Here is a 20,850-nt window from a genome sequence, read left to right as displayed (position 1 = left end):
TTTGACACGCACGGCACGGCCTCGGCCTAGTCAGACGTCAGATCAGATCGTGTCATCATTGACAGTCAACGAATTCGCTTTGCTCGTATTTATAATTTGCACTCAGTTGTTTGTTTTCTCTTAACTAAATAAAAGGAATTCGCCTTAGTAACTTACAATGATTGATGAAGACAATAAAACACTTTGGTGTGGTAATTTACCAGAACAAGTTACAGAAGAACTGCTTTATGAGCTGTTTCTACAGGTTGAAATTTAACAGATTGATTCTGTATAATTTCATGTTTCACATTCGATTATATTAATGTTTATTTTTATCATGACAGGCGGGACCATTGGAAAAAGTGAGGATACCAAGAGATAGAGATGGACGTCAGAAAAATTTCGCATTTATAACCTATTGCCACGAAGTGTCCGTGCCCTACGCTATGAACTTATTTCGCGGAACAGCGTTGTTTCATAGAACTCTGACGCTACAATGTCGAGGACGAATGGCCCTACTGCCGCCGCCCATACGTTGTTATGGACCTGATCCTTCCCTTGACTTTGTTTCGCAGGGTAATGTCATACAACAATTTGCTGAAATGACTGAAAAATTACGCGAAGACGAACATAGAAATATGTATACTCCTAGACACGTCCATGATTTAAATGACAAGCTAGTACAAGCAAGTTTACAGGGCAACTGGAGTCATAGGCACCACCCTTACAGACCAGACAAGAATCATGCACGCGGAAACAGAGACAACCACAATGAGAGAAATAGAGACAATCACAATGATAACTATCATGGCAGCAGTCGCAATAATTTTGCTAATAATAACTGGAGGGACAGAAGGAATCCTAAGAAAGGCAATTACCACAGGAGAGATTGATTATAATGCAGTAGGTACCTTTAATTTGTTATGAACAGATGGTATTTATAAATTTGAATTTCTACTTTGTTATAACCATCATAAAGTCAATATTTCAATGCAATGATTAATGTAATTTTATTTTTAGACTTTTGACTACATTGATGATTTTTGTGTACAAAACCAAATGGATTAACTGTCTGTCTATTTTAGACTACCTTAAATTCTGTGCCTTAGCTTAATCTGCCCTGACTTTGATGTAAGAAATGGCAAAATACTTCATGCTATGATTGTTTGCCTTCCTCACTATGTCACAGATTAAGACAGCTTTCTCTGACTCTAATAATACACATAAACTGTGATTTTGTTGAACAGATTTGTATACACCTTGTTTTTATTGAATTCCGTTAACTTTAAAGGAAGATCCATTACATCAAATGCAATTAATTTCTCTAAGAAACTAGCGTCTTAACTCTTGCGGTTATTTATTAAAAAAATAAAGATAATTGCTTGTTGATAATCCTAATGTTATTTATTTTGACATGTGCCGTCAATCACTTGACACTAACTTGAATGTTATTCTTAATAAATTCATTTATTATGTATGAAATTTATGATTTTTTTTTGCGAATTTAACTAAAAGTGATATACAGGGTGGTTCCTGATAATGAACCTAATGACGTGTCGAATTTAACGGAAAACAAAAAAAACACGGTGTAGAACCTAACTCTATATGAACTTTTACACATGATTTAAAAAACATGATGCTTTTCAGTCAAAATTATGAGCCTTTATTAGTTTTCAGTGGATATTTTTCATTCATGGATATCATTTTTGTCATCACAAGTGATCACTGATCACACTCATCACAGTCATTTAATATAATGCCATAATCATCTAAAAACTTGGCCACACTTACCTGAAATTAATAGAAAATTATAAATTGCTATTACATGATTCTGATACCTTGAGTAGTTTATTAAGGAGCATATAAGAAGGCATCCATTACTTATGTGATTCTATAAACTGTATATTTTAAAACATTGTATACATTTCCAACCTGGAATACTAAATTATAAAGAACCAAAAATATTCAAATACCAACATTTACTAGGTCCATATTATGACTGTGTTAAAATAGTTTTCAACTCAAGCTAAATTATCATATAAGTATTACTTTTAAGTTGTATGCAAAGTGTAAACTCCTCTCTCAATGGCAATAATGATCTAAAACTTAAAAAAAATATTATGGGCCACTTCTTTAACACCTTTGTAAAATTGTTTATAAATAAAAAAGTTCTAGCAAATAATTTACTCAGCATTTTAATATGGTAGGAGAGCATAAATTACTTACAATTGCTCTATTTGTGTATTTATATGATATATATGAAATAAGTTCCCGCATAAGCCCAATGGAAATTATGTATAACAAAATTGCAAGAATTTTCTGATCCGTGCCAAAAACCTTTACTGGCATTATTTTGTATAAAATGTAGGGTCCGAGAACTCCCCGTATTAGTAAAAAGGATGACAAATAGAACATGTCTACTAAGTAGAACAGGGGCGTCTTTCCATATCCTTCGTTTTTGAGGAACCTGTTAACAAAAAATGTGTTTAATAATCATGAAATACATAGCATCGGCAATCCATGGGCTACGGTCATTGCTTATCATCAGACAAGCAGTTTGATTGCTTACCGCTCACATAACATACATAAGTAACATTACACGTTTATTTAAGCTTGGAAACATTTATTTCCTATTAAGTGAACTGCCATTGTTGTTAACAATGCATAGTTTTTTGACCGTTATTTTCCGTACATATGAGTAGACAACACAACTAGGAAATAGAGAGCATAATGCTTCATAAACACGCAATAATAAGTCGATTAAGTCAATGAAGAAAAGATGAAAGAATGAAGAAGATTCGATTTCAGTCTTTCTTAACCTTTATTCACCGCGACTCTATATCATCATGCCTAGCTAACACAGTAGGTACTTTAAGTTATCTATGGTTATTTTGTGGCCGTCAACCAGTTCAAGATGTTTACATATATAACATATATTTACCTACGTAATAGACTTGTAGTCCTACAATGACTACGAATTAAACCAAATGTTATAATGGGCTGATACCAGGGACGCATTTTAAGGATTTGGTACCCCGGACCAGTTAGCTTTGCCACCCCAAAAGCAGTCGGCCGCCCCGGGCCATGGGCCGGTTGACCATAGCGTAAATACACCCCTGGCTGGTACGAGAACCTATTACAAAACATTTCAATTGTAATAAGAATCATTCAACGCACCATCTAATTTGTAGAGAAGGGTTAGTTATTTCCATAAACGCCATTGTGCAGGAGAATGAACAGCCTGTCCCGTTTCTATGCATGTAGAGTGTAATGGCCCCTAGGGTGCAGAAGTGATGAGCCAGCATCAGGAGACCTTGGTTCCAGTACATGATACACCAGAGTGTGTCGAATGCGAAGTAGCCCCATGACCATACCATCAGCGCGTAGTGCTGGGCCAGAATTGGAGCTAAAAAGATCACAATTCAAATTAAATTATAAAGTTCATGCGGTATAATTATCTGGTCCCTAGTAATATAAACTTACCCCACCACTGTTAGTCAATGTAGTAATCATCATAAAGTATAATTATAATTTACGTATAATTATACGCGCCATCATCGGAGCTTCTAACCTTACCATATTTGATATTTGGTTAGAAGCTCCGATACTAACGAAATAACATCCGGTTTTATTTGAAGAAAAGTAAACATTATATATTTTTTATATCGATGTTCTGACAATAAATATTAACTACTACGCTTTTCGCCATCTAAAAACAACTCTTTGCCGCTGGAACATTTATCCTCAGTCTCCCCTACTACCCTCAAGAGAAATTCAACACACTTTTTATACAACAAAATCACCTGCCCAGTGTAGCTGTAAAATGTTCAAACTTCGCAATCGGGGCTTATAGACATGTAGGTAACCTATACTATAGAAAGTATTAGAATCCTAGTTTAATATTGCTTCAAAATAGGTCAGCTAAAAAGCGCCACATATGCGTGATTTTTTACCGGGCGTGCCATTATAAATAACGCTATATTCCTCCCATCTTAAAAGCCGGCAACACACTATAGTATTACCTACAGGTGTCCATTCGCTACTGTAACGCTTAGCATTGGGCAATTCGTCTAGTTATTTGCCTCTATATCATACAAAGGAATACTTACCGGTGAGCCGGCATATGCTTAGCGACCAAACACCACATTGCGCGAGGCCCACCATGCTAGAGACGCTCCCGTGGAGAAGGGTCACGACCCGCGAATGGTATTCGGGGCACTTTTCCGGCTGCCGCGCACATGAGAGCAGGTACAAGCAACTCCAGAACAGGAACGAGGACAGCTTTAAAAGCGATGATGTGGTTAGCTCTGGTATGATATCCATTCAATACATCCTGGCTATACACGCGGGTGGTATTCGAGGCTGCTGTCGAGGCGAGCTGGTAAAAGAAAGACCAGTTTTTTTTAGTTCGGGTACGGTATCCATTCAACACATCCCTGTTGTATGGTTTACCGCGCTGTTGTGTTACGAATTATCATGTTTAGGTAGTGTTTAGTAGGGACTGAATCATGTCGTGATGTGTAAACATGTCAGTTTGACAAGCGGCGTTCAAGTAGGTTAGTTTCTAATGTATTTAGTATTTATTTACGTAATGCAGGTTACATATGTCTGATATGTTACCTACGGAGTTACATTATATCTTTGATAGCAGGTATTTAATAGGTATCAAAGAATATAATACTCACTAGGAGATAGGTATGTATTAGAATAGAAACTATACCTAAGTAAATACTCCCTTTTTTCCTGCCTGTACCTATACTCATCTCATGTGAATCCATCCCGGGATTCTTAAGTCCCCATATATACTTAAGGGATTGGCTCTCCATCTTTTTGGTTCCGTACCAAGTGGTACAAAGGGAACCCTTAGTGCGTTTTCACATTATCCGATCCGATCTGATGTGAATCCATCCCGGGATTCTTAAATCCCCTACTTAGCGATGCTGGCTCTCGATATTTTTGGTTCCGTACCAAGAGGTACAAAGGGAACACTTAGTGCGTTTTCATTTTTCACATTATCCGTTACGATATCGGATCTCGGAAGGATTTCAATAGCAAAACCGGCCAAGAGCGTGTCGGGCCACGCTCAGTGTAGGGTTCCGTAGTTTTCTGTATTTTTCTCAAAAACTACTGAACCTATCAAGTTCAAAACAATTTTCCTAGAAAGTCTTTATAAAGTTTTACTTTGTGATTTTTTTCATATTTTTTTTAAACATATGGTTCAAAAGTTAGAGGGGGGGACACACTTTTTTTTCCTTTAGGAGCGATTATTTCCGAAAATATGAATATTATCAAAAAACGATTTTAGTAAACCCTTATTCATTTTGAAATACCTATCCAACAATATATCAAAGCAATGAAAAAAAAAAAAGATTAGGATTGCAATGAAAAAAAAAACTTTTCCACTTTTTATTCTTGCACTTGGTCGGCGTGATTGATATGATACATATTATTATTGCTACCAAATTTCTGTTTTCTAGTACTAACGGTCACTGAGATTATCCGCGGACGGACGGACGGACGGACAGACAGACAGACAGACATGGCGAAACTATAAGGGTTCCTAGTTGACTACGGAACCCTAAAAATCAGATGGCGGCTTAAATGTATGGGATACCAGTCCTACATCCAATATCGGATTGGATAATGTGAAAAGGCACTTATGGCGCGACTCTGTCTGTCTGCCACATTTCAGTCAGTTTTGCCACGATGCTGTAAAAATATCTTTAGGAAATTAACCTATCAGTGGCGGAGCGTCGATACAACTCGATTCCCAACGGGTTCCCTAAAATTCTCTAGTATCTGTATAAGTCCATTCAAAACAGATGCGAAAACCCCTCCGGCTTTACCAACAAAAATTTTCACGCCCCGCCACTGTAACCTATTCCATTATTTACCATACTAACGGCCGGCCGCGTAGCTTGACTGCGTTGCGCTACGGTTGTGTTGTGATTGGCATACGCCGTAGCTTGTAGCACATTTTGTTTGACGAAAACCCGTAGATGCAAATTTATTCTTGAATTGTGGCCGTACCTACATGTGTAAACTGTGACACGCGATTTCTCGAAGAAATGTTTTATTGAGATACGGCCGTTTAGCAGCCATGGGACGAGACTTAGTTATTTAGTTCTGAGGGTTCAAATAATCGAGACGCAAAATCATTTTAATAATTTGTGTTTAATTTTCTTCTATTAAAATCTTATAAACAAATAAGTTTCAGGAATGTATATTATTTTCAAGAAAGCTCACTCCGATGGAGGATAACAATAGATTCATAATAAAATGTCTATTCGTATTAAATAAGAATTATTTAGCTACAAAAATACCTTTCGCACAATTCAGTCATTTTAATGCACATTTTAATAAGACACTTTGTTTTACAATTGAAATCTAATTGCACAATCTCAAAATACTTATTGATGGAACGAGACGTACGGTGCCGAGTATGTCTTATCTTAACCGAAAAATGGTTATTCGATTAATACCTATTGTAGGTCCCCGAGTCAATAAATTGTTATATCTACCTAATTGTTATAACTTTATGGTCATCGCAGTTTATCCACAAATTTCTGTATAGCTCTATATCGGGTCGGTTGCATAGATTCTTTGAGCATCGGTCGAAATCTTGTATCTTCGAGCAGAGCGAGGCAAAGCAGCCGCGCGTGCATGCGCGCCTCGGCGCACGCGTCCCCCAGCAGCTCGCCCGCCGAGCGCAGCAGTAGCGTGCGCGGCTCGGCCGGCAGGTCCAGCATGCGCGCCGCGCCGCGCCGCTCCACCAGCCGCGTCAGCGCCTGCGCCGTCGCCGCCCGCACCGGCCCGGCGCGGTGCATCGCGCCTCTGCGCGCCAGCGCCACCGCGGCTCGGGCGCTGCTGCTGCCGCACGCCACGCGCACCAGCGCCGAGGCGGCGTCTGCTCGCAGGAACCGATTCACGTCCGCGCAGCGCTCCAGCAGCGCCGTCACCGCGTCCTCCAGCTCGGGGTCCAGCGCCCGGCCTCTATGTTCGAACAGAGATCCCATAGTGGAGCACGCGGTTCGGGCTACGCGAGATCGGAGGGACTTAACGTGAGTGGCCGTCGAGCGGACTACCGCCCGCCAGCTCGCCGCCGGCGCCCGCGCTCCGCTGTCCGACGCGAGTCGCTCCGCTTCCGTTAATGCGTTCACTATGACTTCCCAGTCCTCGTGTTTAGCGGGCACTATGCACTCCGTGAGCGCCGAACGCACGTCTCGTTCGCATGCGGGCTTCTGGTTGTAAACGTTGCTCGTGGGGTCGGGTGACCGTTGGCCGCTTTTAATCGGGCTGGCTGATACACTTCTGCTCCTTGCCGATACCGGACTGGGTGAAGTGATTCTGCTTTGAGGGCGTGAAAGAGGTGATTCGGCCTTTTCGTAGCTTAATGATTTCTGCGACCCAAAATCATCGTTACTTTGATGTGAATTATTGTCTCTCAAACCGGTTTCATTCTGAGATTCGACGCCTTTTATCGACTTCTCCGAATAATCTTCGACGTGAATAGACGGTGAGTGCGGGACGGGCGGTGCAATATCAATTTCATCCACAGGAATGTCGACGATAGTGGTTTCTCCAAAAATCAGGCTCTCCGACGGTAACTTATTTTTTTCTTCGGCGACGTCTTCACATGTAGCGGTGAGCGCGCTCGAATCTCTGTAATAAGAAGGGCAAGTTGAGTTTGTCACGCGTTTAATCATCATCTAGCAGGGGGTGGGAGGTGTGGTGACGAGTGTGTCGTGCCGGGGCGGCAGGGGTAGTGTGCAGCATGCATGTTTACCGCGTGTGGTCGGGCAGGTCGGCGACGAGGTCGGGCGCGAGCGGCGGCGGGGAGGGCGCGGGCGCCACGCCGGAGCGGGAGCGCGGGCGCGCGCAGCAGCACAGCCGCAGGGGCAGCATGGCCGCCTGCCGCGGCGGCGCCTCCGCGACTGCCGAGCGCCTCCTGCCGCGCCACCACCCCGGGCCCCGGTGCCCCGGCCCGCCCGTGCGTACCTACACCTACCGATCGATCGCCACCACATGTTGATGAACTCACCACTCTACCTGCATATTATGCAAATTAAGTAACATTCTCGGAATTTCCCCCGATCGCCGGCGGAACAAAGTAACCCCACCATTAGCAAAAATTAGGTGTCAAGTCACCGTGTAACCATTATAATGTAAAAATGCGCCATGGCCTTGGCGTTCGTTACTTATGCGATTAACTTAGTAACGTATTCAGGAAGAATTTTTGTTAAGAATTTATTTATCGCCAAACAAAGCTTTGGTAAAAATAGAGCTTTTGGTAGATTTGAAAGTGAAATATTGCTAAAATTCTTGCCTATTAAATGTTCTGAGTTCTGAATCATATTACCTGCATAGGTACCTAATAGAGATTGTAGATATGCAACTTGCAAAAACACTGGAGGACAGTGTAGGTCAGGTACTAATGGTACTATATTAGGTAGTTACCTACCTACTTAATACACTATCTGCGCTGGAGACAAAACTTTTCATATCATGTAGGTATTTAGTTTTATTCCAATCACAACATTTTTATTAAGTGAACAGATAGTGCCTAATATAAAACAAATGTGTAACTTTTTTAGTAGGTAAGCTCTAATTAGGTTCATGTCATACCCTGTCCATAACCTAATTAATAACAAGTTAACAACTTTATGCGTGTCCTAGCTAGGTGAAGTGGTACTCACTTCAAAAAGTTAATCGTATAGAATTTAAGACCTATTAAGCGACTGTTAGGTTCGCCTAGTGAAGTGGGGCGATCCACCGATACGGTAAATGGGTCATCCATAAACGCCGAGAATGAAAACCAGCAATAATTTTAGGCTCGAAATGTAGGTTAGTGGTGGCACGCAATTACACATGAATTATACTGGTGGTTATAGATTCGGGACGAAGGTACGTGCGTAATTGATATAGCTGTCGAATTTGATAGACGATAGGCATTTCAATTATAGACGCAAAGTTGAAGGAACCTAATATAGAATTTGGGTACATTTTTAAAGAGCAACCTACACTTTTTATTTTTTCTTTGAATATTGTCCTTTTCGCATTATTAGCCAGTAGACTCGGAATTACAAAATTACGTTTTCAAAGCGCAAGTGACTCCTCTGCAAGATCAAGTGTCTGTGAGCACGTAGCCTGTGAGCCACCAGTGCGACCTCTTTATGTTAGTAAGCTCCTTTGTCCTTAGAGTTAGTAAGGACATAAAATAATCAGAATAACCGAGCGCTCTTTAGAGTGAGACTTACACCTAAGGCGAAAGGAACAAAATATAAATATTTAAACTGTAGGTATATTTACAGGAAACGAGACCTACCTATACAATATCTGTAGGTACCTATATAATTTTACTCTTACCTACATAATACCTACTCGTGTTCCGCATCGTACCTAAAGAAAAATACTACGCAGCCTTGGCCACAAAAGGCTTGAACGTTGACATTTCCAAAGGCCAAATTTTACGCGATTTTCTATAAATGTTTTATTTCCTTTGGCCTCGGAGGCGTTTTTCCGACATTCGTCATAATTACCCATATCGATTAACCGAGCCAAATGGGGGTGACTGACTCGCACCAAACGTAATTGGCATGGTAATTTGTGCCAGTTTTATACTGATAACAATCGACACTCCAAATACAACAAACCGTTAACACACTATTAGTCAGTATTTTTAGCTTTATGCTTTTAAATCCATGTTCATTAAAATTCTTAGTCGCATAGAAATAGGAACGGAAACAGCGAATCACGAGAAATGGGTAGCCTTGGGAGTCTAGACGTTTTGGTCAGTGCTTGCTATCAGATCAAAGGAAAACTGCAAATGTAAATACTGAATATGAGTAAGCACGCTATTTGCCGAAATGCTTGACTTTTTTGTGAAGTCCTCTGGAAACGTGCATGTCTTTGTAACATAAAAATAAGGCGTTTACTTTGACACTACGTGAAGAGAAACTATTGATGTCACACGCCATTGAAAGATATATTTAAAGTACCTAAAATTCCTTCAAATTTTGGGTGACGAAAATTATATCGCATATCTTAGTCAATATGGGCTGCAAAATTACATTATTATTTAGTACTGTTTATTTTATATTACATATTTATTTAGACACGTTGGTTATTGGTACAGAACGTATACCTAAACTATTCGTGAAAAAACATTAACGTCTTAAAGTAATCCGGCTCGAAGGACCATTTGCAAAATTTCAACGTAAGTTAGGTGCTGTTTATTTATCAGGGTCGAAGGACCAATGACGTAACCCCGTTTTGCATGTCCTTGGGCGACGATGACAGTTGACCATCAAGCGATAATACTCTTGAAATTTACGTGAGGATTCATAAATATACTGTACCGTATTTAAATTAAGCACCTAGGTATTTACAATGTGCAAAAGCTACCCACATACAAGAAATATTAACGAACCATGACCACAAATAATATAGATTTCTAAGGCAGGTTATTCACACACTATTAATAAAGCTAGTTATACAATATTCAAAAAAATTACCATTACTATGTCAAAAAATAATTAACCAATTAATCTACACAAAATTGACAAAGAACAAACTGCAAATGTCCAACACCATACAACACAAATGCCTCACAGCCTTCGTCGTGCTTGTTCCATTATCAGATGTACTACTGGATCCCAAGCCGGTGGTAAAGTAAAGCCATCTTCTCTATTAAAGTTTGGATATTTCTTGATCTCAATGGCCTCTCGCAACATTCTGGGTATATATCGCTTCTCCTTAGCAAGAACCAGAGGCTTGTCAAACTTTATAGCATGATTGACTTTATCCATGACATGTTCAGAGACTGCAGACCTTTGCCGGTGTGTGTGTGGATTGAGTGAGCACCTTCCGAAAATAAAAAAAAATATGCTGATCATTTAGTAAAAGTTCTAAAACAATTGTAAAACGAATCTCTGAATTTGTAAAAAGATAAATCAAAAGATACAGCCATTAACATGTGCTCACTCAGTTCTCACAAACTACCAACGAAAATAGTGAATATATTCATTTAACATATAATATTTATATACTAACATTTAGTAAAAAATAGGCCAACCTACCTCTATAAATATTAGATCGCCTAGTGACGTATTAAATTTTTTACAAATAGTTTCTTATGCTCACTCAATCCACACACTTTTGAAAAGCCGAATTTTGATGAAAAACATAAGATTTAGACCGCTATTATATGTGTATAGTTTAGTAAAAGTGAAATGGGAATTTGTAAAATACAAAACGAACCACTAACGTGTCAGGTTTTTTTTATAATAAATTTTTGTAAGTGCTCACTCAGTCCACACGTTTTGAGAAAGTTAAAAATGTAAATATCTTACGATTTGTAGCACCTAAGACACTCGAAAGTACTTCAACATTTAGTAAAAATTTTTACTAAATATCCACCATCTAATATTTTATATTCGTTGTCTGGTTTTAAAGATATTCAGACATAACTTTTCTCATACAAATGTATCAAGTAGGGTGACCACACTATGTCGGCTCCTGATTTTCCCCACCTTCCCATTGTCATATTGAGATTGGGGAGTTTCGTTCAATTTTGATAATAGTTTACCGGATTTGTTAGTGGGAGCGAGAAAAGAATAACTATTTCTCGCTCCCACTTACAAATCCGGTACGCTCATCTGTTAGCGCGATTAGATTACCAGGTTCTGGTTTCTTACTAGTGAAGTATTATATTCTTTGTTTCTTACCAATTATCATTCATGTCCTTTTTAATGCATGCATGTCGATATGGTTATTATCCTGACGTCGATAAAAATTACACAATACACATCATCACTAGGCCAAGAACATAACCTAAAAACAGTTTGCAGATGGATAATTAATATGGTATTAGTTTAATATTATCAAAATTGAACGAACGAAACTCCCCAATCTCAATATGACAATGGGAAGGTGGGGAAAATCAGGAGCCGACATAGTGTGGTCACCCTACTTGATACATTTGTATGAGAAAAGTTATGCCTGAATATCTTTAAAACCAGACAACGAATATAAAATATTAGATGGTGGATATTTAGTAAAAATTTTTACTAAATGTTGAAGTACTTTCGAGTGTCTTAGGTGCTACAAATCGTAAGATATTTACATTTTTAACTTTCTCAAAACGTGTGGACTGAGTGAGCACTTACAAAAATTTATTATAAAAAAACCTGACACGTTAGTGGTTCGTTTTGTATTTTACAAATTCCCATTTCACTTTTACTAAACTATACACATATAATAGCGGTCTAAATCTTATGTTTTTCATCAAAATTCGGCTTTTCAAAAGTGTGTGGATTGAGTGAGCATAAGAAACTATTTGTAAAAAATTTAATACGTCACTAGGCGATCTAATATTTATAGAGGTAGGTTGGCCTATTTTTTACTAAATGTTAGTATATAAATATTATATGTTAAATGAATATATTCACTGTTTTCGTTGGTAGTTTGTGAGAACTGAGTGAGCACATGTTAATGGCTGTATCTTTTGATTTATCTTTTTACAAATTCAGAGATTCGTTTTACAATTGTTTTAGAACTTTTACTAAATGATCAGCATATTTTTTTTTATTTTCGGAAGGTGCTCACTCAATCCACACACACACCTTTGCCGACGGTGCTTGACATCCGCTATGTGTTCCTTCACCCGTGTGGATAGCGATAAATGTGGGTAGCTTTTGCACATTGTAATTTCACCTAGGTATTGTTTTTTTTTAACGAACATAGCTTTCTGTTCTAACTACTAAACTATTAGTAGTAGTACTGTCTAGAATGTCTATTAGTCGTCAGCTGAATGTTTTCCCAAGACAGCAAGGTCAACATTCAAGCTATAAAACAAGGCAGTTCAGTATACATTTTAAATAAGCACTAGATAATTGATCAAACATTTAAAAGCGATTCGTGCCATCGTGGTATTGAACTACAAGAATATTGACCCTGGCATATTGGAAATTGAGAAAATCAATTGATTTCAAGTTTGTATACCTACTGTATAGTATTAACTTATATGTAGTACTATACGCGACCTGTGGGATCCCGCGACCCGAAAATTCGTTTAGTCGTTGTCTCCCGCCGCCACATATCTGTGCCACGAAAATCTGCACCCTTGTTTCCCGGCAACTGCGCGATGGCGGAATTCCGTATTTGCCAAGGTTTTTTGACTCTTTACGAGCGTATGACTTATGTGTTGTTTTTATATAAAGTTTTAAATAGAATAAGATATTCGGGCACAAATTTGTGTCGTGGGAAATATAGGTGTACGAAATTGCGGACACACATTTGTGTCGTCGGGAGTTGACGGAGACTAAGATTTTCAAGGACGCGGGAGACCTAGTAATTTTATTTACGGCTCATATCTGTGCCGTCGGAATCCCGCAGGAGTGCTACGGTCTACGAGCGTAGCTGATAATATGGAGACGTGTAGGTAGATAGGTACCCATGTAGCGAATTGCGCCTACGAACAGAGAACCCGATATCGGGTCAATGGCAGAACGGCACTGGATGACTCAATACCTAATAGTCTTCACGGAAATATATATATATATTTTCTAAGTAGGTACTTACTTGTCACTTAGTGGAATCGGCGATAAAGCCTTGTGTAAAGTGTCCCCGTGTGGTTGTGAAATACCTGTTGAGTGAAAACAAAGTTTTAAGACACGAGTTCGTCGCGTTCCTCACTTGGAAGTTATTACTAGACGTCAGACAGGGTGAACTAATTTCCTTATAAGTTGACGTCTGACGTCATATTAAATGGTGAACCTTTCCGAGCTATGGTAAGCCTTCCTTACTACTACCTACTTGTGATATTTTTCTAAAGTTATCTGTCTATAGGAACTACAAGTTCATTGTTACGTTATTGGTTTCCTGATAGGTACATAAAGGTTGTCTGGAACTTCTGGAAGAGATCGCTTCTTATAGTTCCCTAACTATCTCTCTCTATCGCTCTTCCGTATTGGTGTGAATGCTATCACACTTTCACAAAATTTCACGAGGATTACTGGTTGAGAAATGTAACTTCTACCAAAGAACAAAATTACGTTAAGTACTTGGCAATGGAGCAGAGTCTGGTAAGGGCCTTAAACGCCTCGGCGGAGGCGGAGCAGCCGGCGAAGGCGTCGAGCGAGCGCGTCGTCGCACTGGCACCGGAAGAAGGGAGCTCCTGAATCAAAACGAACTGAGTCACACATAGTCGTATCATAGATTCCTCCATCTGGATCTTCTGACGGGAAAAAGAATGCCGCCCCGCGAGGAATTTTCCGCGTGAAATAATTCGATAAAATTTGCCTCGCACAAAATATCGTGACCTTCCTAGTTTCGTCTGTTCTGTGTGGCTAGTTTACTTTGTTGCTATTTCGCTTTGTAAGTATTTATCGAAAGCTTCCAGTGTTCCATGTCAATGAGGGCCTGTTCTGTACCTATATGAGTAGACATATATAAACACATAGAAAGAAGCGATATTTCTAAACCAACAAGTCAAACAACTGAACTTTTTATATGCGATTGCGAAGGATAGTTACCTCGACACGTGACCGGGCCTGTTCTCAACCGGCTTACTGAGCCGCTCCCGTAACTGAAATAAAACTTTACATTAATAAGTTAATGACTATCAAGACAATAAATACACCTAGGTATAAGTATACTTATATTGAAGTTTTACAAAGTTAAAGATTTAATCATTGGCACTAAAATTTTCATAGGTTTGTTTGTTATTACGTCTTGTTCAAACCCACCTGGCCAATTGGCCATGTAGGTATCTTTTGCTGGGTTGAGCCCGGCGGCTTTTGCGAGGCAAAGTGCAACACGACGTTGAGTATCTTGTGGGCGCACTGACGTCTTAAACTCTCTACATACTTGTGTCCATATGTTACCTTATTACAGAACACATCAGCCCTGGCGGTGTCGGCGAGCCTCCTCCGAACCGCCGTCAGCACCGCGGCAGGCCCGGCAGCTCTTGCGAGGCAAAGTGCAGCACGCAGTTGTGTACTCTGCATTCGCTCCGTGTCGCCAGACATCTGAACATAACACCCTGACGTGATATTACTCAAACTCAAATGTGTAGCTAAGCCTGACCAGAAATACCAAGAGGGCGCTGTTATTCTCATGTATGCGGTGACAGTTCAGTAGTACTATTTTATAGTATGGCCACTCCCGCTCCCCGCTGAAAGTGCCGCCCACCCCCTCTCGGTTACCTCACAGTTACCGCCTGTCAAAAACACGAACAGTCGACCTGTCATATTTCACTCACACAAGCATAGTACGCGTTCATTTACACGATCTTAGACTGTGTTCTAGGAACGCGCCTCTTTCATATATTTGATCGCCAGTGTCCGAGGTGGTCATGTAGGAACCACATGAGGAAAATAGTTCTAATGAAATTCCGCAACATGGCGCATAGTCATATATTTCTGGTTTACATTGTATTGTCAAAACATGTTTGTGTTTGCAAGCATTTACTTTGTTCTGGCCAAGTGGCCAACAGCCGCTCTATTTGGTATACTTACGCCGATTACAGCAGGGTCGAATATGACATCGATTAAATTGTGCAAAGGTATGGTCTGCAGCATCGCATGAGGTAGCGCGGTGGGTGGTGGTTCCCGCCCCATCCTGGCCACTAAGGCCGGCAGGAGCTGCCGGACGCAGTCTTTGCTGGCTCCTCGCAGCAGGGCACAGACTGCTCCTTCTGCTGGAGCTCGGGCTGCCGAGACCTGCATTAGGAATTTTTAATATTATGTTATCCCATAAGATAGATATCGTCACTACTTTTAAAAAAACTTGTATCTTCGTCTGTCAATGAAAAGAAAATTGTAGTAAGTATGTATGGAATGCATATAGACTTACTGCGTTTTAACTTTGAGGAACAGCGTGAGATACGAGATTTTTTTTAAAGTAGTGACGATATGTTGAGCATAAACCCTGCTACATAGTGAGATTCGCAAACAGCTTAAGTATGTGGCTGTTAGCTCTGATCAAGTGAGACGGATGTTTTTTTAAATACTTATCCTGGCCCAGATGGTTAGTGAATAGTACGCTAGTAGCTTATTAACTAGAATCGTCGAGTTTTGCTTACTACCTATTATTAAATAAAATAATAGGGCATTTTTAGTAGGTAGGTTATTGCGTGTTAATACATAGTTCTTATATCAAATCTTCCACCTAAATATACACCGTGTTTTTTTGTTTTCTGTTAAATTCGACACGTAGTAAATTCGCAAAAAAAATTGTTCATCATTTTCATACATAATAAATGAATTTATTAGTGTGAGAGACCCTTAAGAATAACATTCAAGTTAGTTTCAAGTGATTGACGGCACATGTCAAAACAAATAACATTAGGAATTGGTAAAGGCTGTCACACACGTGAAATTAATGGTATTTGATCTAAAGAACCTTCCCTTAAAGTTAACGGAATTAAATAAAAACACATTTACTTAAATGAAAATGAAATATTTATTTTTCAAGTAGGCATATTACAATGCGCATATGAACGTCAAATAAAGCTACGCCGGCTCTAACCCTACGCCTCAGCCTCGAGAAGATTTCAGTCCCCCCTCAGTTGGGAGGGGGGTATCCACTATGGGACCGGCAAGAAACTCGGCGGGCAACTTCTTTTCAAAACAAAATAACAGTTTTCATAAGTATGCGGCCATTATATGAAACTACTTACAAAAGTAATTATTTTGGGCATCCGTTTTTATTTCTAAATGAGTTTATGCAAATAAAAGATTGTTGATAAGTTCGGGCTGTACTCGGTAGCTTGTATTTTGGGCACGAGCACCTCATAAAATTGCTGAGGCCGACAAAGACAAAAATCTACTTAAATAGCCTCGCTTACTTTGATACCATAATATGGTAGTTTGTATAATAAAGATAGAAATTTTTAAAGAAAAGGTTTTTTTATTATGATGATAGGGAGTGGAAAGTCACTCTTAGGGAAATACTTCTAGGTAATTTGGTTGTGCTGATTGTGCGAAAATTTAATTCCAAAAATCATAAGTTTTTTAAGTCGGTAATTAGGAGAAAGTCACTACAGCCAGAAGATATGACATCACTGCTGCACTGCGCTATATTGGTCCCTAGGTCCCTACCTCTTCGCTTAAGACCCACATGTGTTGGATAAACACGAGTGCGGCAGGATATGCTCGCCGTACGTTTTATGCATCTAGCAGAGTGCTGTGGAGTTGATCGGCTGCCTTTATACTGCTGTGTCGAAACCTTTGACGGGGATCAGAGACTATAGTCTATCGGGGAACATACCTCTTCGCTTAAAGCCCACATGTGTTGGACAAGCGATAGTGCAGCAGGCTCTGCTCGCCGCACGTTCTCTGCATCCAGCAGAGCGCTGTGGAGTTGATCTGCCGCCTTTACTGCTGCTATCCAGTTTTCCTACATGAAAAACGAATAGGTAATTAGGTGGTTATTAAACTCAGGTATAAGGGTGTTTCTTGTACCTACCTATTCTAAAAATACTTACTTAATAATGTTATGAAGTTATGAATATCCTATGAATTCTAACATAACTAGATCGATCAAGAAAAAATAGCGTACATATCCATCTTAAGGCCGGCAACGCACCTCCAACACTTCTGGTGTTTCGGGTGTCCATGGGCGGCGGATCGCCTACCATCAGGCGACCTGTCTGCTCGTTTGCCTCCAATCCCATAAAAAAAAGATTAAAACCTATTTTGACTGAAGTGCCCGTTTTCGTAGAAGAGGATAAAAGTTTGGTTACTTTGGTTATTCACGCCAATCACCCCAAATACCTAAATAATAAGAGTAGGTACCATCTTGACACATCAATCAACCTAACTTAATTAATCATTTCAACGTTTCGTTAATTAATCATAACTCCAGTCAATGTAGGTAGTTGTAGGTACCTATACCTACCTATTACATATATGTAGGTATATACGCGTTATACCAATGACTCTTTATCAGAATTCTAAGAACTAAAACCTAATTTTATGAATCTCGTAGAATTTCAATGATTCATTCAGGTAATCGCCATTTTGAGCGAGCGAAGTGCTCGCTAATAAATAAATTGATCCCGGCACGCACATGGGGTTTTGGACTACTGGGGAGCAATTGTTATTTAATTGACAGATTGATAACTTGCCAAAAACAGGTACGTAGGTAGTATATATTAAATATACTCACGTCACAATTAAATTTTAATAGTTCAGTTAGTTGTGTTTAAAACCAGTGATAATGGTATTTCATAACTTGTGTAATCCGTTCATCATACACTCCATATCATATTAGCAGGGAAATTTCTATAACGCCTAAGGAAAGATGCTAATCAAATGGGTTCTAAGTTTGGTATTCAGATTGTCACAGCACTGTTAGACGTACCGTATTGTGTAATTGATCTGAAATATGTTTTGGTACTACTCCTAAATCTTCCCACTGGTAGTGCCCGCGAAGTGGTGATGGTCCACGCTGAGAGAGGTAGTCCTCTTCTTTTGGCGGCGATGACGCTAGAAGGCTCAGCACGAATCTACGAGTAATAAGAATAAGAATAGTTTATTATTAATAAGATATTATTATAATGGTACATTATTTGTCTTGTGGCCCCACACTAAGCTAAGCCTGTCACGTGACAGATGAAGATCAACATTATCTCTATTGGTCTGTTAATTAACAATATGAAAAATTGAGATGAAAAAATACTTATTATAATATAGATATATGATTTTACTTACCCATCCTGCTCTAGATGTAGACGTGTTGATCTTCGGCGAGGAGACACCGTCGGACTTCGCTGTAGATTATGAAGCACCTCCACTTCTCTGTGCGGTTCCACTGGACTAGGAAGTTTATCTGGAGTCCGTATCTCAGTCAACGTCAGTGTGAATCCCGAATTTTTTAAACAATCCTCTGGTGCCTCGTTCTTAGACCGAAAGTAATCGTATAATTCACTCAATGATTTCGATTTTAATTTAACTTTACTGTACGTTGCTTCTATAGTAGGGTTGCGAGATTTGTTGTTAATCACAGGCAATGGGATTCCACTCTTTTTAGGTTTGCTTTGTAATTCTCTTTCTAATGCTTCACGTTTTATCTCGTTCATTTTACTCACAATCAATGGTGTTACTTGCATAGAAGCTTCTTCTATGTGCGAATGTTGTATGGTTACAGGTTTGTTTTGTACCGTATCGTCTTCGCTCGTTGCTATGTTTTCGCTGTCGGGAGTGCGAATTTTAACGCTTTCTCCTCCGAAACGCACCTTTTTAACAACAACATCCATGTCTTCCGAGTCCCCGTCACTATATTTCAGCATGTTCCGATCGGAACTATCACAATCTTCTTCACTGCCAGTATTCTTCTCAGACTCAGTCTCATTCTCCTCTAAAACGGTCATCGTAATTGCTGTATCAGAATCGAACTTTATTTCAGTTTCTATTATCACTTTTGCGTAATTATTTCCATAATGTGGCACGTGGTTATATGAGTCATCAGACGAGGTATCGCAAGCTGATAGTCTGACTGGGGTAGGTATAGGACTATTAAAAACATGGTTAATTTTAACCAGCTGATGACTGTTTTTATCTCGGTAAGTAGTTTTTCTCGGAGCATAATACACGTCAAGCGAATCTTCATCATACACTTCACACAAAATGCGAAATTTGTCTTGCACTTTTGGTTCTAATCTCGACAAGTAAATCATATAATCTCTCGGTCCGACAACTCTTCTTAACTTAATAAGTGACCTTAACGCTACATCTCTGTGTACATGATCAAAAAGTTTATCTCCTAACGTTTGAAAAATAGGAAATGTATCTAATATAGGATGTCTTCTTTTCAAAATTGCCATAACTGAAGGAATGGATAGAATTAAGCCTGTGATTACATTAACTTTGGTATCAAAATCGGCTGAATGTGGCCTAATGTTGTGATAAGAACACTTGTCTAAAATTGCTCTCGCTGCACATTCTGGGTCCTCGCAATGGGAGCAAAACACTTTTAAAGCATCTAATGCAGCTTTGCGGACGTTTGGGGAGCCATGTCCCAAGTTATCAATAACTTGGTCGAAGGGGAACGTCAGTGCGTTGCCAGAGAGTGGCAGGAGATCAGCCAGTACGCGGAGGGCATGGAGACGCACTTCCCACTCCGGGTGCGTGAGGCGATCCCTTATAGCTACGTAGAGGAGCTCGACGTCGAGATCCGGCGGCAGCGCCCGGGCGCGGAGGACACGGTCCCATAGCGGAGCAAGGGGCGGAGGCGCCGTCTCCGGCAGTTGCATGATGGTGGACTGAGCGAGCCGGCCGGTCGCGTGCCCGGCGGCGCCGCGTCGCGAACACAACTGGGTTAATGATCGGACGGTACGCCACGCCGTCCCTGACCAATCGATGGCTCACACATGCACACTTTACCCCGACGGCTAACTTAACCCCATAACGTCTCCAGACGGAACTTCCACCTACACACACAGTAACATGAAATAAGGTTACCAATTGGTTGAATAGGTACCTTTCTTATACCTTAAGTTCTGTTTTAAATGGATTTGGTTAGGTGACAGAAATAACATGGATAGCTAATTATATCCTATTAGATGAATACATATTCTGAAACAATTAAGTAATTTCTCATATTAGGAAGGAGGAACCGCTTCTTGACTTTCTTTTTCTTTGTATAATCGGAAGCAAACAAGCAGACGGCTGTCACCTGATGGGAAGCAGTCATCGCTGCCCATGGACATAAGCAACATCAGAGCAGAGGAGTCACTACGTTCCCAATCTTCGAGAACCCTAAACATACATATAAGTTGGGGCTGTTTTTTTTTTCTTTTAGATGGTGGTGAGACTGGTGAGGAACAGATACCCATACCCCATCACAAATAATAATTTTTAATGTTTG

General features: G+C 39.9%; 3 protein-coding genes across 3 annotated transcripts; 1 reads left to right on the top strand and 2 right to left on the bottom strand.

Annotated features, from left to right (window-relative positions):
* The first annotated feature begins 31 nt into the window (after positions 1 to 31).
* LOC125227997 (RNA-binding protein 7) lies at positions 32 to 1,371 on the top strand. Its single transcript, XM_048132437.1, has 2 exons — positions 32 to 244; positions 324 to 1,371. Exons 1-2 carry the CDS (start codon positions 158 to 160, stop codon positions 870 to 872), a joined length of 636 nt encoding a protein of 211 aa, XP_047988394.1. The 5' UTR covers positions 32 to 157; the 3' UTR covers positions 873 to 1,371.
* Positions 1,372 to 1,461: 90 nt separating this feature from the next.
* On the bottom strand, positions 1,462 to 4,488 carry LOC125230380 (TLC domain-containing protein 5-like). Its single transcript, XM_048135522.1, has 4 exons — positions 4,089 to 4,488; positions 3,157 to 3,385; positions 2,206 to 2,446; positions 1,462 to 1,770 (listed from the first exon to the last, which is right to left on the bottom strand). Exons 1-4 carry the CDS (start codon positions 4,300 to 4,302, stop codon positions 1,702 to 1,704), a joined length of 753 nt encoding a protein of 250 aa, XP_047991479.1. The 5' UTR covers positions 4,303 to 4,488; the 3' UTR covers positions 1,462 to 1,701.
* A 1,639-nt stretch (positions 4,489 to 6,127) lies between these two features.
* LOC125227977 lies at positions 6,128 to 19,803 on the bottom strand. Its single transcript, XM_048132414.1, has 9 exons — positions 18,696 to 19,803; positions 18,346 to 18,490; positions 17,251 to 17,379; positions 15,498 to 15,701; positions 14,865 to 15,008; positions 14,514 to 14,566; positions 14,043 to 14,155; positions 13,561 to 13,624; positions 6,128 to 7,641 (listed from the first exon to the last, which is right to left on the bottom strand). Exons 1-9 carry the CDS (start codon positions 19,658 to 19,660, stop codon positions 6,522 to 6,524), a joined length of 2,937 nt encoding a protein of 978 aa, XP_047988371.1. The 5' UTR covers positions 19,661 to 19,803; the 3' UTR covers positions 6,128 to 6,521.
* Positions 19,804 to 20,850: the final 1,047 nt, after the last annotated feature.

This window comes from Leguminivora glycinivorella, chromosome 1 (genome assembly GCF_023078275.1).
Source record: "Leguminivora glycinivorella isolate SPB_JAAS2020 chromosome 1, LegGlyc_1.1, whole genome shotgun sequence".
NCBI lineage: Eukaryota > Metazoa > Arthropoda > Insecta > Lepidoptera > Tortricidae > Leguminivora > Leguminivora glycinivorella.
This window is presented reverse-complemented; position numbering and strand designations above follow the sequence as displayed.

Bases quoted from the DNA above. Each gene is read 5' to 3' on its own strand.
- LOC125227997 (XM_048132437.1), top strand. From the start codon at position 158: ATGATTGATGAAGACAATAAAACACTTTGGTGTGGTAATTTACCAGAA. The intron at 245-323 runs GTTGAAATTTAA...TTATCATGACAG, and splicing joins TTTATGAGCTGTTTCTACAG to GCGGGACCATTGGAAAAAGT.
- LOC125230380 (XM_048135522.1), bottom strand. From the start codon at position 4,302: ATGGATATCATACCAGAGCTAACCACATCATCGCTTTTAAAGCTGTCC. The intron at 3,386-4,088 runs GTAAGTATTCCT...TGATCTTTTTAG, and splicing joins AAGCATATGCCGGCTCACCG to CTCCAATTCTGGCCCAGCAC. The intron at 2,447-3,156 runs GTGCGTTGAATG...TTTTGTTAACAG, and splicing joins CCTTCTCTACAAATTAGATG to GTTCCTCAAAAACGAAGGAT.
- LOC125227977 (XM_048132414.1), bottom strand. From the start codon at position 19,660: ATGATTTACTTGTCGAGATTAGAACCAAAAGTGCAAGACAAATTTCGC. The intron at 14,156-14,513 runs GTAACTATCCTT...GTTTTGATTCAG, and splicing joins AGGCCCGGTCACGTGTCGAG to GAGCTCCCTTCTTCCGGTGC. The intron at 7,642-13,560 runs GTAAGTACCTAC...TTCTTATTACAG, and splicing joins CCGATTCCACTAAGTGACAA to AGATTCGAGCGCGCTCACCG.